This window comes from Cydia splendana, chromosome Z (assembly GCF_910591565.1).
Source record: "Cydia splendana chromosome Z, ilCydSple1.2, whole genome shotgun sequence".
NCBI classification, from domain to species: Eukaryota; Metazoa; Arthropoda; class Insecta; order Lepidoptera; family Tortricidae; genus Cydia; species Cydia splendana.
This window is the reverse complement of record NC_085987.1, coordinates 15,409,748-15,427,964: the sequence shown is the minus strand read 5'-3', so window position 1 is coordinate 15,427,964 and position 18,217 is coordinate 15,409,748. Positions and strand designations below refer to the sequence as shown.

Genomic DNA, 18,217 nt, shown 5'->3' with positions numbered 1-18,217 from the left:
ATCCGCATCCGCATACGCGGATGTCAAAAAATCTGCATCCACAACATCCCTGCTCCATAGGACATTTTGGTTGTCCCTTGGACAAAAACGATGTGATAAGATTTTTTATAGGGTCTGAAACAAATTCAATAAAGTATGAGAAAGCACTAACGTACCTATATTGTTAGTGCTTTCTGATATTTTATTAAATTTGTGTCATTTAGTACCCTCTTTAAGGTTTATTATTAATATTTCCATTGGACAACCAGATATGTCTATGGGACAACTTAGTTGCCCCTAAATTGAAAAACACATATCTTTATTTTTTTCGTTTTAAATTCGAGCGCAGTTCATATTTTATGTAGAAACAATAACACAATATAAAACAAAGTAGCAGGAGCAATTTTCTTAGATTTCTGTAACTATTTCGCGTATAGATAAAAAGTTCCGATTATGTAAAATAAGAGTTGTCCAGAGGGCTATTTTTATAAAGATAAAAAATTATACTGCATTGTTTAATTAATGTAAGTAAAATAATTGATAACCAATAATTGATGTCTAATTTGACTAAAAATACTTTTGGGTGGTCCAGGGGACAGAGCAGATTTAAGCTGGTGAATTTTTTTCGTCAATATCACTAAAGTCTTAAAGAAACAGCTCTGCTTTATACATAATCATAAACAAGAGATCGATAAATATGGACAATAAGAAAAAAAAAATACATAATTTCATCATGTGGACATTTAAAAGTTGATTCACCCATAAATATGGACAATAACAAAAAAAATCCATAATTTCATCATGTGGACATTTAAAAGTTGATTCACCCACCCGCAAAAATTCGAAAATGAGTACCATGACGACTTTTACGAAAATTGCATAGCCGCCATCTTGGTTCCAAAAAGAACATTGTTTTTAAGTCTGCATCCTCAAACAATTTGGAAACAAGTATCATCACGACTTGTATGAAAAAGTACAAGACCGCCATCTTAGATTCCTTAACGGACATTATTTTTGAAATCTGCATCCCCAACAATTTCGGAAATGAGATAAATGACTTTTATGAATAAGAGCATACGGCAGCAGCAGGTATAAAATTTGCAATAGGTAGATTGCGTGGCAGTGGATTGCGATTTCCAATATGGCAGATATTGGATTCCAAAATAGTCATCAATTTTGAAATCTGCACCCTCAAAATTTTCGTAAACGACATTTACGAGTATTTACAGAAAAATCCATGAGCCTATATATCGCAAATGTTTGTAATATACCGGGTGTTTCGTATACCAGGAGCAATATTGACATTAAATTGTAGGCTTTACTTCTCAAACTGATTGACATTTGTTCAGGAACTTAAAAATAACTTATTTTTTGGTTTTTATTACACATCAGTTTATTCTCAGATGCAATATATTGCAAATTTTGTTATTTTTAAGGCATGACAAGCAATGTCAAACACTCTGATAGTGATGACAGCGTATACTGAATATATTATTTAATTTGTATGAAAAAAGAGAAAATCTAAAGTTTTCATAATTTTTAAAAGTAGTTAGAGTCTGGCTACTGAAATATTACCCAAAGTTTTGGCGGGAAATTCAAAAAATCTTGGGCTGGTCTCACTGTGTGTAGTAGGAATTATAGTTTTGATACTAGAAAATATTTTTTATATTCTGTGCACAAGAAAGGTACCTAATAAGGAAATAAGTTAAATATACGTTGACTGCACTCAAAGTCAGCTCACATTAATTTCTACCACTATGTAAAGTATAGTCAACGACAAACACATATGATTACGTTCCAATGTTTTGATTTTATTGATAAAGATCAAATAAAGATCTGAATCTGAATCTGATCAGAACAGAAGCATGCCAAGTACTCAAACTTGAAGCCGGTTTACGATTTTGTCCCTCTCGCTGTTGAGTCGGCTGGTCCTTGGTGTTCCGAGGCGAAGGTTTTTGTGAGGGACCTGGGAAAACGCATGCGGGATAGGGGTTGCGATCCTAGGTCTGGTTCGTACCTGGTCCAGCGTATATCGTTGGCTATTCAGCGCGGGAACGCCGCTGGTATTTTGGGGACGTTTGTGCCGGGTACTTACCGGATTAGGATATAGGTTTATGGCTTGCTTGTGTTTTGTAATGACCAATTTCCTTTTAAATTTGACGATGCATGTTGCAGATGACATATGTGAACGTATACATTTTATTTTGACGAAACCTGAGGTGGATGAGCTATCTGTATAATGACGAAGCCTGCGCTGTGGATCTGAAGGTACCTATGCTGTTATTATTATGTTTTTCTTTTTTGGGTCAATAAATTATTTTTTCTTGGATGTTATAAATTTCTCATCTGAATCTGAATATTTTCCAGAACTTCTAGTTTATCCGTTTCTTTTACACACTTGTCCTGTTTATGAGATTCAGGTATTAATAAATTCACATACTTAATCAAAGTTATAGGGAAATGTTAGAAATTTAGAACTAGTACTTAAAGTATCAAAATATTAATAAAGCACCAACCTACGCGAATTGTTTCCGACTTGTAAACATTGCAGTTTTTCGTTATAAAACGCTTCACGTCGACTTCGCACATTGTCGTAATTATTTACGAGCTTAAATAATAGGTTGCGGACGTCACTCGGTATAGTCATTATTAATATTATTTAAGTATTATTTAAAATAAACGCCTTATAAACCGCGAACAATTTGAATGAATGACATAAATTGACAATAGACTTTTAACTTTTTTTAAAAGCATAGACAATTGGTGATGCAACAAGGAAATATCTGTCAACAAAATTTGGCTAGCCAGACTCTAGTCAAAAGGTATATCGTTTGAAGAGTACAATATATGGTTTAATTATTTGCTCGTGTCGTGTTACAGGAAACACCCGGTACATTAAAATAAACGCATATTAATCGGCCGGTCAAGAATGTCATGATCATACGAACGGTATCCAAACAACGAAAATATACCCCTCCCTTTTATTCACACACTCACAGCATCGTAACGCGTCGGAACGTGTGCCACTGCCGCGTCACGCACAAAGCCCGGGTTATATAGACTACCACATATAGACCTCGCATTGTTTACTTGCATAACATAATATGTTATGACTGTTATGAGAGTATATTATACTCTTTCATGTGACATGCCATGTTGAGGAAGAAAGAGACGCATTTAGCACAACCTTACAAAAACCTCGAAGTGAATTGTCGAAATTAAATATGTATATTATGTATTAAGGTGACAGTCCATTTCCAACGACAGCTGCATTACTGTTCATTTTACTATGGAAATTGACAATAACAGCGACGCGTTCAGTACTAGTAGTGCAGCTGCAGTCAGAAATGGAATGTTACCATTACCTGCTAACCGCACTACACTGTTGTGTTCTACATCAACCTATGTTTGCCCCATGATTTAGATTATTATTGATTTTTTCATTACTTAAATACAATAACCGAATTATGCAACTGCGTAGTCAGGCGATATAGTTTAAGGAGTACCAATATATTATAATATGTATAAAACCTGAATCGCTTCATATGCTCTATCTAACAGGTACGTTATCTGTTCTACGCATGTCTGCGCAAAAGTGGCGGCGTTTTTAAAATAGCAGTCTCTAATTTATTTGTTATTTATTTTAATTTCTCACAAAGCACTTGTTTTATTTCCAATATTTTTTTGGTAAAGTGTGTTAAATAAACGGACGATTGTAGAAATATTTTGATCTGGAGTGTACGTTTAAGTAAACTAGTTTTTTACGCAACATAAAACAAAAAATACGCCATAATAAATAGATCTCATTGTATCCCGTTGGTGATAGTTTCCATATAAGTAAAGATTTATATTTTGACCAAATCATCGAATTTTCGAGTTGTGTAGGATTTTCTAAGTTACATTTATATCGATTGTTATAAAAAAAACTATAGATTGAGCTTATTTTACACAGCTCACAGGAAATTCTCGGGATTTCTTTGTTCTTAATCATGAACTAACTAACGAAATGTAATTTATACATCCTCCCGACTGTACGACTTTGTCGGTATAGCGTTCTAGACTTTGACCCTAGGGTCATTAATTTCCTGAAGGGCTCTATTAGGGCGCTCCGGATAATCGTACCGTGGGCATCTGTAAACCCTAAATATTGATTAGAAAAAGCTTTCAGAACTGTAGGAATTGATGCAAGGAAAAATTTTTCTTCCCCCGTCTATTATAGCAGTTCGAAGTCAACTGTGGATTGTAAAATTTTTGAACGTTTTGTAATAATGTGTTAGACCAAGTATTGAGAATGTTACAGTATGTTATATATTTGTGATCTACTCACAAAGCCCTTTCATTTGGTACCCCACATGGTATGTTTAAACGAAATTAAAAAAAAATGTTTGTACTGCCGAGTTTATGACGTCACAGCAACTACCCCTACCACTTTCAGGCTTGTCATCTCATATATTTGGTTTCAGGGCATTACACTGAATGCATCGATACCATATTCACCCATATCCGAGACGACATGAGCGAAAATCGATTTCTAGAAGACTTTTCTTTCGCTGGCCGGTCCACTAATATCTTTGTAGCTTAGAATATATCATTATAATAGACACAATAGACAAAAAAAAAATTATATTATAAAAATAAAAAGAACTTAAGTAGGAAGAAAATATATTTTGTTATCGTTGAGTTTCATAATGTTAAACGGAACTTACGGAACTCAATTGCAATAAAGTTTGACTCTACTTATCGTCTGAATTGAATCCTCTCGTGTCAAATCGTTTCAGTCGTGTCCAATTGTGTCACTTAACTTCAAATTCGGGTAAATCTATTCGACCCCCTCAGCAAATATCTACCCTATTATCGGATAATCTGACTGACAGATGGATTAACCCGTTATTGCAATTGTAGCTTTTGCAGATTTAATCGAGAATCTTAATAAATCGTTTCTAATTTGCACTGTCATAACATAAGTCATAACCCTATAATTTCTTTTTAACATGTGTCATGTGGCCTACTCTTCGAGTAGTTCGAGTATTGAAACATGGCTCACAGAGCTTAAATTAAACCAATATCTTAACTCTTAACCCCCTTTTTCATTAAACTTTACGGGCCTGATTTATTTAAATTATGTTTTATCTTTATCCCTTTCTTATAAATACATAAGTCAAAATGGCAGATAAAGGCAAACGATTCATAGCTAAATCAGAACGCCATTGAATTTAGTTGCCATTAAAAAAAATACACATTTATGTATAGTCCGTCGAAGTTCATCTGCCCACAAAAGTCAATCTTCATATGAAAATATGAACCACATAAGGCGATGGCGCATATTGTAGCTGCCAAGTTGGTGCAAACTTGGCTTAGACTAAATTATGCTAAAAGAATATGCCAGATGCTAAATGTAAAATTTTGGTGCCAAAGCGGGTGAAAATATGCCAGATCTGGCATATTTTATGCCAAGTTGGCAACACTGTGTACCACCGGCGGGACGAGATTCGTAGGCATAAATCCGAGATCGCGCGGAGATTTCCATAGGCCTCGTATATAATAGGGTATTATACTGTATTTAAAATAAATTATTTTACACCACGCATGAAATAAAGCACCAGATAATTATTAGAAAAACACAGATAGGAGTTATTTAATAAATCGGATAGAAATATAAAAAGTAGGTGAGTTGAACGTGACGTCACGATGTAATGTTTCATATAAATTCCATATTAGCAAATCGTTTTGACAGTTCTAAAAAAGTAACTGATTTGACTAGTAGGAAAATACCCTATTGTGATCTAAAAAAGCGTTACGATTTTTAAAAACTATGCTGGCTGAACCTTGGTACATCAATATTATGAATACCCTAGTGACTTTCGTATCGTGCAGCGTTCATACAGGCATGTCAGTGACATCATCTTTAGATCTTGATTTTTAGGGTTCCGTACCAAAAAGGCTCAAAAGTTATGTCTGTCCGTCCGTCACGTCGCTAAATATCTCGACAACTACTTAAGCTATCGATTTGAAATTTGGAATTGTCATGATCATGAATCATGATTATCATGAACAACCTAACCCAAATACGTCGAAAGCATAATCTTTTTTTTTTTTAATTATGGAAAATGACCCGTATTAAAAGGGGGCAAGATTTCAAAGTCTAGATACTAGGTCAAGAGGAGTATCATTTGAAAGAGCTCAAATTGAACGTTCCAAAACAAATTTATTTATTTTTCATTATAAAAAAATATATATTTATGAAGGAAATTGTGTCAATAAATACCCCCCCTTATCTCCGAATTTTACCAACCAAAAATTATAAAATTTTTACGTAACTTAACTTTATCATAAATATTACTGGGAAAATATAATCACATCTCTATCTTGTATTGTATACCTGTTATTTTGCCGCCCTGTACTTATTATCTAGTTCCTGGTTTAAATTACCCGAAAAGTTAATTAAATTAAAATAAACTGAGTATTTAATTTTTAAACGTTGTCAATTATATCGTAGTATTATTCGTAATACACCCAGCTACAATGTAACAATGTGTTCATGCAATTTTGCAGCTCGTTGTACATATTAAGGTATTTTAAAACAAATTAGTTAGGGTAATTAAGCTCTGACGATTAACATTGTTTTAGCCATTCAGCGGTTTCAGAACGTAAAGGCGCGCCCGCCGGGTTGTAGCCAGCGCGGCCGCGGTGGCGAGCGGCCGGTTCCGCTCGCAGCGACGCTCGCGGTGCTCGCCCTTGCGCCGCGTCGCTCTTCGCTATTTTCAGCCCCGCATTCCTCGCGACTGTTTTTCAATCTAATGTGAAAGCATAACGCGCATGCTGCTTTGCGTCTTTGTTTTCGTCGTTCGTCGCGGTAAACGAGTAAATGTTATAGTTCCGATGTATTTACAAAAACTATTCAAAATCGACGTGTTGAGTGGTGAATGTGTATAGTGGATGTGTGATGATGCTAAAAACTGGCGATAAGTGGAGCCTCTATCTATCAGCAGAGTGTTGCGTAGACCGGAGTTGATGTGAAGCGTCGGCGATGGGCCCCACGCGGCTGCCGCCGACGCCCGAGGAGGAGCACTCTCCTCAGGAATTTCACACTTCTCCGACTGATTTTAAAATAACGTGTACGAAAAGATGTGACCAGTAAGATATTTATTTATTATTTATATATTTTATAATGTAATATTAGCATTAACGGATAAACCTTACATGCTAACACTTAGATTTCATTTCTATTATGTTTGGTTTCTATGTTTTATTTATTGCATAGTAGTACATTTAAGGATATGTCATTTCATACATATATCGAAGTTCATTCTTCTCAAGATAATGCTAGTGTGATGTTTATAGGGCAAGAGAAGAGGAAGTTGTCCAGTGAGATAGCATTCTTACCAAAATAAATGGATTTAGTTGAAGGTACGAGAGCTCGACTGCTCATTTCGAAATTATTTTTAAACGTAGGTATTCAATTAAACTTCAGATGAACATGTCCAAGACCAAGCCAATGACAAATAACACCCCACGTAGGATTGAGATAAACGGAGAATCGGTTGCATATGTCCAGGAGTACATTTACTTGGGCCAACTAGTTTCCTTCCAGGCGCGACAAGAGAAAGATCTCGAAAGACTGACTGAAAAAGCCTGATGAAAACATCTGATGAAAGGCGATCTCCCCCTGTCACGTAAGCGGAGACTCATGGACATGTACATACATCTCTCATGGGCACCAGAATGTGATATGTTTGCAAGTCGATGGATGGTTGTGTATCAGATCAGATGTGTCTACGGTACTGTGTGGTGATGGACGAAAGTTGATTGTGATCCGGTTTTCCTATTATGAATAACGTACGTATTTTATAATCGGAAGTGTACAGTGATATGGTTTCGACTGTAATGCTGTATATTATGTTTTCAAATAAATAATATCAAATCTCTCCAAAGCACAGGGTGTCGTAACGTAATGGAGCACCAGATGTACAGTCAGTAGCAGAAGTTCCTAAGCGGGCGAGGTGTTCAAAATTACCTTGACACGCTTTTATTCTCTTAACAATAAAGTAGCGTCAAGATAATTTTGAACACCTCGCCCGCTTAGCAACTTCTGCTACTGACTATACTGTAAAACGTTGTACGATACACGTGCAAATACGAAATTCGCCACTCGTTGCGAATTTCGCACTTGTATCGTAATAGTACAAATCAATGCGAGTGTGGAAAGTGACGTACATTGAACGACGTTTTTTAATACATTTGCGAAAAAAATACAATAAAATAAATATTGGTTACATGAGTATTACACTTTTACAGTTAAGTACGAATTTTCCCTTGAACTTGGATGATATTGTATATCTAATACCTTTAAACGAGCAATTCTTGTATGTATATTTATTTATTTAGTTACTTATATATATATTTCGGGGATATCGGAAACGGCTCTAACGATTTCGGTGAAATTTGCTTCTCCCAGATATTTATATATTATTCAGCACTATAAACTACGTTTAGCGTTGATTTACATTGCAAAATTAATCAAATTGAGTCATTTCATGCAAAAACAGTCTTTCAGTTGCAATTTAATAATAATTCAGCCATATACGTCCCACTGCTGGGCACAGGCCTCCACTAATGCGCGAGAGGGCTTGGGGTATACAATTGGGGCGGATTGGGGACTTCACGTATGTTATGTAGGTTTGCTCACGATGTTTTGGAGCACGACAGTTGCAATTTTAGTTAATTATTTTGATACAACTAAATTTTAAGTGAAAATAGCGGGCGTCGGTTTTACTTTTTTTTTTATTGTTCTTGTTGTGTGAAATATCGTATTATATAACGTTTTATTTATATATAAGAACAAAATAACTACTTTATATCGTGTATCAATACTTTATGTACATTGCAGTGTTGTTAGTTGTATTTTTTTCATAAACATTTCACCTGAATCCTGACACACCTGTAAGAATATATCACGTTTCTTATATCGTTTAAATTTTATAGACACCGTCTGTAAAATATTTAACCTTTAATCCGTCAACAGACAGAACAACAATATTGGTTTAACAGTAATGGGGTTTCAATTAACACCCAGCGGGTACAGAATCCTGAAAATGAATGTCCACCGATTCTCGATAATTGTTTACATTTTGGCCGGAATGCGAGTGTAAGTCACGAACTATTTGTATAGTGACACGTAAAGCCGCGGTATATGCGGCTTCCTGTGGCCGCGGGTCGGGGAGCGCCGCACACGGCGCGTCACGGGCGCGTCACTGCCGCGACGCCCACCCTCGCCGTACACTAACACCTAACATTCAGCTCTCAGGATGAAACTCTCGTCCTATTTATAAAGCGACTTCCCCCGCAAAAACGTTGCTCACTAAACTTACTTGTAGAAAATAGGTGAAAATGTCTTAAGCACAAGATGGCGTCATGAACAATGTACAAGTTACTGTAAAAAAATACTATGACACACGTATTGCAGACTGTACTGTACTTCTTCACACTTGTATGTCTATGAAGACGATAGTGGACGGTCGCTCCTCCATACCAACGCGTAGTCCCCATTTTCCTTCCTAGATATTGACATTATGGAAAAAATACACAATTTATTGTACCTACATTAAACATGGGACCTTCGTTTGGCATTTAATAGTTATTTGTTTTACAAGGGGGCAAAGTTGTTGTTTAACCGCTCGTGCTAATATTGATACCCGAGCAAGCGAAAGATTCCAAAATTGAACCACGAGCGTAGCGAGTGGTTCTAAAAATGGAATCTTAAGCGTTGCGAGGGTATCAAAGCACGAGGGTTAAACCAAATTTGCCCCCGAGTGAAACACAAAATTTTTCACCACACCAACCCGAAGCATATATTAAATGTAAAATATCAAACAAAATCAAACCAAATCAAATCCAAATGAATGTTAAAAAATATTTATCACCCAAAATCATCATTTAAAAGTCAATTCTACCAGCAAACATAAGAAAACGACTCAAAATTTGCATTTGATTACTTCGCCTCACATTTGAATAAAATGCAACTTTGCTATCAGTATTTGAAGTGCAAAGTAAGCCTTCCGAGCTGGTGTGGTGAAAAATATATTTGATTATTGTAAGAGTTAGGAACGAAAAACAAAATCCAAACAGTTTAAAAGCTCCTAACTCGTATAATCATTAAATAAGTTTTTGGCAATAATTTCATTTTTGGTACTAACCTTTTATCACTAAACTTAAAGGTACTTTTCTTTTACTCATCGAGACAATTCTAACAACCCCAAATACAAGTAGTTTGCGTTGTTTTATCACAGAGTTCCCATGGCCACCTCCCGTCTCAGATCAGCTCGTTGGTACAGTCAACTGTAAAAATATGGGTGTAGTCAACTTACTCAACAATATGTCCCATAGTTCTTAATTCGCTGACATAAGAGCTATGGGACATATTTTTGAGATGATTTGTGCACACATATGTTTACAGTTGACTGTACCATAATATTGCATTGTCACCCGACTACTTACATATGTAAGCAAATTTTCAGTTTCATTGGAATTCGGGAAATAAAAGATTGCCCAAAAATGAAATTTTTGCCAAAAACTTATTATTAACTTGCAATGTATTTTTTAGTTTAAGTTTAATGACCTTCGATCTGAATCCCTTTGTTTTCTAATGTTTTTCGTAGCTTATAGTACCATTAACAGCAACGGCTTTAAGCAATATAGTATCCCATATTTACTTCAAAGTTCAGTGTCTTCGAGATATTTGGCATCAAAGTTGAACAATTTTAGGCTAAAAAACTGGTTTTCTGGCCATAACTTTTGTGTTAATTAGTTTAAAATTAAAACCCTGGACACGTTTTTCGAGACGTCAAAGACGAACCCAAATATGTAGATTTCGTACATGTAAGATCCTGCACTGCAAACTAGATACGAAAAAAGGGTTTGTTTGGACAATGTTTAAAAAAAAATAAAAAAATAAGTATTCATTTTTTTCAAAATCCGGTAGATAAACCGGAGATAAAAGATTGAAAAATCGATAACCGTTTGTCTTATAATTCTATCTGTAGTGCAAAAAAAGGAGATACGATTCAAAACTTGTCAAAAATCGATGAAAACCTCGGGTAGCCCCTTAATTTGACCCACTTCCTCGTTTCCGATGAATATGAAAATTTGCATACATAAGTCGGATGACAATGCAATATTATGGTAGCATCGAGCTGATTTGATGATGGAGACAGGAGGTGGCCATAGAAACTTTGGGATAAAACAACGCAACCTGTTTTTGGGGTTTTTAGAATTGTCTCAATGAGTATTAGTTGCCTGTGGAAAGAAAAGTACAATCAGCAATAAAAGCTTCTACCAAAAATGAAATTTTTGCCAAAAACTTATTTAATTGAAGATTATCATCTAACTACTTTCCATTTCATATTAAATCACATTTACTACCGGCCTATCGCGAATTCATTTTTTATTACCTTTATTTACCGCCGTTTCGACACAGATTTGACTGGCCGTGGTAGCGGCTACTGATGTCCCAGCTAAATGTCAAAACAGAGATTTTTGTAACTACCCGACTAAAAGTGTACAGTGTGTGTGTGTGTGGACAATCTGTCCTACTATGGAACAGGGATGTTGCGAATATTCGCATCCGCAGTCGCATCCGTGGAACATCCGCATTATTTTCAACATCTGCATCCGCATAAAATCGATGCGGAGCATCCGCATGTTGCGGATGTCGACCAAGTCGGTAACTGGAACGTATTAGCGGCGGCGCCGGCGGCGTAAGTGCTAGGTAATTTCGTCATTATAAATAACGAAATCGTCTAGATCCCGTAAAGTCGGCCAAGTTACTGTTTATTAAATAAAACGCACCTATATTCTTGCTCAAATACTAAACGTTTCGTTTTTTTTAAATAAAAAATGCTAAATATGTAATATTTGACGTTTTTTAAGTAACAAATCTTGACATCCGCATCCGCATCCGTGGATGTGAGGCTCTAAATATCCGCATCCGCATCCGCGGATGTCAAAAAATCTGCATCCGCAACATCCCTGCTATGGAAAACCAACTTTTGGTCTTTTGGACAACCAATAAAGAACGGGTAAATTGTAAACAAAATGAAATGTTTTGTAATAAATAGTTAGATAATATTAATAGGAACATAACGGAATACTAAAAAAACTCATACTTTTATATAAATTTGTATTATCGATCAGGGACTCTGTACGTGTGACGTTGAACACATAAAATATTCACCCATTTACAACCTGTACAAGAGATAAGAAGCGAGTTTGAGATTTTTTTTGAGCGCGGGATTTGAAACGTTGAATAAAGGCATATTATTAGAATACAAGGAATGTAACTTCTGCGTTAGTTAAAACTTATCCACTGAAAGAGTTAAAAAGGGGTTGCAAAAGGTATAGCCGGGTAAGCATGGCCAAACTGCCCTTAGCGAAATAATTAATTTCCTTTTATTGGATTATTAACCTATATATATGTAGTGCTTTCACCAAAAATTAAGCCTCAAATGCTTCAGGTTTTTAAAAAAAATGCAAAGAAAGAAAAAAAACATTTTTATTTTATTACAGCCAAAGTACTAATCCGATTTCTTTGTAATTTGGGTATGTTATATACAGGGTGTCCCTAGCCATTGGACAAAGCCGAAATGTACATATGCATTAGGGTATTTAGAACCAGTACACAAAGTATCATAACAATCGGTGTAGCAGTTACGAAGAAATTAACAAATTACGATTTTTTTACTTTGGAGCAACCTGTATGTGTTAGTAGCTCCTGAGGTAATAAATAGTATGAAACCTTCTTCGACCGTTTTGATTATCTTTTTTATTTATGACATTACTAAGATTCTGACTTGTGACAAATGTCATCATTGCCGCACATTTTTGTTGTCGATTATTGGAAATAACTCTTGTTTGATAATTTAATTTTTTATCTTTTGTTCTAATTAAAAAAATGTTACCGTTAGAGCATTTCTGAGAAGTAACCCTACGTGGGATTTCAGGGTTTGTTCAATGGCTAAGGTCACGTTGTATACAATTAAGGCCGCTTTCTGAAAAAATAAATATTTAATTATCTCTTGAAAAACTAGTAAAAAATTGAGTTTAAAATTTTCGGAAAATAAAAAACTTACGTGCGAGATTGCGACAGTTATCAAATTTACATATTTCATGTAGAATTTAATAATGTTTAACATATATTTTGTTCAAAAATTAAAATCTGGATAAACAGTGTGAAAAACCCGAATTTGTAACATCCCATAATACTTTCTAGAGATGCAACGGATAGTTGTTTGGCCGGATACCGGATACCGGATATTCGGCCTGATCATCGGCCGGATATCCGGTACCCGGCCGCCGAATATTCAGCCGGCGAAATTATACCTATATTTCGGTTTTTTAGGTGCGCATTGTGCAGGCTTTGATCTGTTTCGTAGGGAAAGTTCGCGTGAACTCATTTCTAGGTTCGAAAATGAGTGCGCGTGCAATAGCGGCTTGTTTAAAATGTAAAATAATAAACGAGTACGATTATGACTGTCACTGTTTCTTATATCCAATTTGTTGACTCCAAAATCAAGCAAAAATACTATCCGGTATCCGGCCGGATAGTAGGTCACTATCCGGTATCCGGCCGGATAGTAAAAAGAGGGCCGGATAGGCCGGATACCGGATAGTAACCGGATATCCGGTGCATCTCTAATACTTTCTCTTCATACAAGCAAAGCTAAGTAGACAATAAACGAGTATATTGTGAACGCAATCTTTACGAATTTGAATTTAGAATGTGACGTATTGCACTATAAATGCTTTTATGGCTATATATGGCTACGGCGTACGCATTTTTTAATATCCCATACATACATAATTATATTCGTATTATTACGTAGTTGTATCAGCGATTAAAATTGTAGCAATATCACAGCCACAATTTTAGTTCATTTAACAAAATGATATTTACCCATACCTCTCGCGTTCAGATATAATTGTGTCCTATAAAGTCAGAGCACTTTGAAGACACTAACTTCTAATAGGTATGTAGGTACCTCAATACCTAATTACAAGATCAAGAACTTGTTTCTGAATTAAATAATACACACTGTATATTAAGAATAAAATTATAACTTTTAATAAAACAATCTTTAAATTTATTTAAACTAATTTTAATTATTCTTCAATCATCATCACTATCTGATTGGATAGTCACATTTAAGCCGTCATTAATTCTCTGAATGCCGTACGCCCTAGCCGTATACCTACAGCCACGGAGTTTAAGGTCCGCACTCAGTAAAATAAAGCACGTATTTAACCGGTCAACTAATTAATCGAAATTGGGTAGTTTAAAAAAATAGATATGAGTACTAAAATTAATAGATTGGCAACAAAAACGGAGCCTTAAAATATATCAATATGAGTTGTATTTTAATGCCGTTACGGCTTATGATTATTTTTAGGCAGGTACCAAGTATTTATTTGGCTACTGAATTATTATATTGGAGACCATTTATGAAGCACATTTTAAAAAGAAAACGGCTATCTATTAATTATAAAATGAAGTTCTTTTAAAATATTTTGTTTGGTCACTACACGGTCAACCTAACACGTTCCTCCTCGCTTCGCTCGTCGTCGCACCTATCTTTTGGTTCTGTTTGAACACAGTGGTAACTATTGAAATCAGTAATTAAAAACTGAAAGATCGAATTCTATAATGGCCATTAGGTGTTTCATGATTAGGAATTTCGACTATAAGTATACTGACCATTGCGCATTGGTAAATTAATTTGAGGTGTTTTGTGTAAATAGTGACTAATATTCATTAAATTTAACTGCTTTCGTATTAAAATATTTACTACCTGAAACGATATGCTCAATATGATTAGGTACTTTTAAATGTGAACAACTAGGTGACAATCAAATTTTATGATCGAGCTTTTCAATATTAGTTGCCAACTTATTATTTTAGACGCCAACATATCACTTCAAGTTTCCTATACAGTGAAACCTGGTTAATTGGCACCTGGATAAATGGAAAACCTCAATAATTGCAACCAAAAGTCCGGTCCCGGTCCCTTGAGACCAAAAGGCCTCTATAATTGAAATTTTGGAACCTCTATAATTGCAATTTAGATTTTAGGGCTTTTCGTAATTTTGCCTCTGTAATTGACCACGTCGCAACTAAGACCTCTATAATTGACACTGTGCTAAAAAAATCCGTTATTTTTGCTCTTCTTTTTACCTCTATTATTGAAACGAGTCTTACTTATTACCTCTGTAATTGAAATAATGTAGTTGTAGACAGCAGAAACAATATTTTAATAGCAATGATCATTTTATTTATATCTTCATCCAGAATTCAATTTATTTATTGGGTATCTATCACAGCCTGTAGTAGGTGAAATAGTTTTAATTAAATCAAAAACAAAGTATGCTTTTTACATTCCAATAAAACTTTCTTCTACAATTCAAGGGAATTTTTTAAACCCAAATGATTAATAAGAAAATAAAGTAGTAATTCATGTAGTGTAAAAGTGCAAGTATAGACAGAAGCTATATATAGACCAGAAACCCAGAACGTAAGCGTGTAAATCTACTTTCAATGGTTATTTGCACCTCCATAAAAGAAATTTGTCAGAACGCAACCTCTATTAATGAAAACCTCTATAATTGACACAACGATTTTGTGAACCTCGTTATTTGACACGACCTGCTTAAATGAAAAACCTGGTTAATTGACAAAAAATGGCCGGTCCCTTGAAATTGCAACCAGGATAACCAGGTTCCACTGTAAATTATTGGGTGACTTGATTTTGCTGCCAGTTTTTTAATAATATGATGCTTATATTTGAGGTTAATATAAATTTATTGGCGCTAAAATATTAATGCACAGCCAAATTATATTATTATTAGTGTCCGACCGAAGGTTCGGCTGTAGTTTCGGTTTCGGCCAAAAAATGGCCGAACCTTTCGGCCGGGCCGAAACTTACGAAATGGTACTTCGGACAAAGACCAAAAGTTGGGGAATAAGTAGGACAACAATATTAATACATACCTACAAATACTGATTCATGTATAGGTACAGAAATTAATTGGTTTATTATAAAACACAATTCGACTAATGAGAGCGCCACTGGACGGTCGACGCAGTCTTAAGAGGCTGTCAATACCTATAACGCGCACACTGTCTAATTGTATCGGAGTGAATGAGATAGCACTGCCGCACGTAGCCGTTGGCCGAGTATCAGCTCGGCCCGAGTCGAACGATGTCTTTTTCGCTCTTATTCACTCACTTATTCAGTCATTTTTCTATCTACCTCTAATGGCAAATTTTAAGCGAGGCTAAAGGCTACGCTCAACTAGTGCCGCAAAGTTGATTTTCTTAATAGTTAATATTTTGCGAAGCTGAACAGCTGACTATTGATTAAAACGAAGAAAAAACCCTTAAAAGTGTCCCCAGTACAGTTTTTCATACAAATGCTCGACCTTAGCCTCACTTTTTACCTCAATTTACCATTGGTTTGTGTTCCACATGTCCTCTACTTCAGCTTAGCCTTTGGCCTCGCTGCGCCATGCTCGGCCTGCGGTCTCGCTTTTTAATACAATGGACATTGGTTGGAGTCTGTGCTTAACTACTTATCCTGAAGCCTGAAGCAAGGCTTTGACTTCACATGAAAGTTCGCCTCACTGGGGCACTTCGGACTTTTAGGCCCAGGTGAAGATCGGTACCCGGCCTTGCGATATTGTTAACAAAAAATTTCGCGCTCGCTGCGCTCGCGTTTTTGGTTGGTTTTTTGGTTGACCCTGTATCTACATGTTAGCTTGACTGGTGAATGAATAGAGTTAGATCAAGAAAATTCTGCAATGATTTTGATAGCATACGCAGTGCTACTAGTGCAAATGTTATTTATACGTCATAATTTTATAGAAGTTTTGACGTTTAAAGTAACACTTGCACTGCATGTGTTATCAAAATCGTTGCAGAATTATCTTGGTCTAACTCTAGTAATTTTCTTAAAAAACTGCTTAAGTAACATCAATTTCAAGGACATTGGGTGTTGACAGCCCCATAATATGTGTGTAAAAGCGGTTTTATGACATTTTTTCAACGATTTTAACAAGTCTACAAAAGTTTCGGTTTCGGTTTCGGTTTCGGCCGAAACTAGAGCCAAAGCCGAACATTCGGTTTCGGTTTCGGTTTCGGCAAAAAAACATGTTTCGGTCGGACACTAATTATTATATGCCCAATGAAAGTTCCTGTTTAATATTTTAGTTGCTCGGTTAATAATAAGCCGAAAAATAAGCCGCGTTCTAAATTCAAATTGCGTTGGGAATATAACTTTCTACTGTAAGTAAGTAATACGTACAAGTTATTTTGTATGAAGAGAAAGTAATATGGGATGTTACAAATTCGAGTTTTTCACACTGTTAATCCCGATTTTAATTTTTGAAAAATATAAATGTTAAACTTTATTAAATTCTACATGAAATATGTAAATTTGGTAACTGTCGCAATCTCGCAAGTAATTTTATTATTTTTCTGATAAGTTTAAAGTTCTAAAATTTTTTCAAGAGATAATTCAATATTGATTTTTTCAGAAACCGACCTTAATTGTATATACAACATACCCAAATTACAAACAAATCGGATTAGTACTTTGACTGTAATAAATTAAAAATGTTTTTTCTTTTATTGCATTTTTTTTAAAACCCTGGGACCCTGGCATTTGAGGCCTAATTTTTGGTGAAAGCACTACATATATATAGGTTAATAATCCAGTAAGAGGAAATTATTTTTTTCGCTAAGGGCAGTTTGGCCATGCTTACCCGGCTATACCCTTTAAATCCATTGCAAATACTTTTGTACTTCTTAGAAAGGCATGATGTAAGATTACAAAAAAAGTTAATTTAACGTTATTAAAAATTCAACCCCTAAGGCGGTTATAAGGGGATCAGTTTGCCTTGGGGTTCAAATTTTGTTTTAAGCTAAGAAAATTTTGAAACTTTGTAAAACTGTATTATATTAAAAATCAAGAAAACTAATTTCAGCGTTTTTGAAACTTCTTCCCCAATGTGGGGAAAAAGGGTTTGAAACTTTGTATGGAGATCAAATATTTTTGTGAGTGCGGAACTTGAGTCTTTGTATAAAGACATATTTATTTATTTATTTATTTTATTTTATTTATTGGTATTCAGGATAACAACAGCCGTAAATATAACTAAGACATATTAATGCTTACATAAAAATAAGGCCAAT

General features: G+C 35.2%; 1 protein-coding gene across 6 annotated transcripts in view; it reads left to right on the top strand.

Annotated features, from left to right (window-relative positions):
• LOC134804563 (protein ECT2) overlaps positions 1-18,217 on the top strand; it is an 86,883-nt gene that overhangs the window by 32,761 nt on the left and 35,905 nt on the right. The window contains exon 1 of one of the 6 annotated variants that reach the window (XM_063777668.1): positions 6,769-7,113. The exons of the other annotated variants lie outside the window; for them this stretch is intronic. Coding sequence (XP_063633738.1) covers positions 7,007-7,113 — 107 coding nt within the window. The 5' untranslated portion in view covers positions 6,769-7,006. Of the gene's footprint in view, positions 1-6,768; positions 7,114-18,217 lie in introns of those variants that run through there. 6 annotated transcript variants of the gene reach the window in all.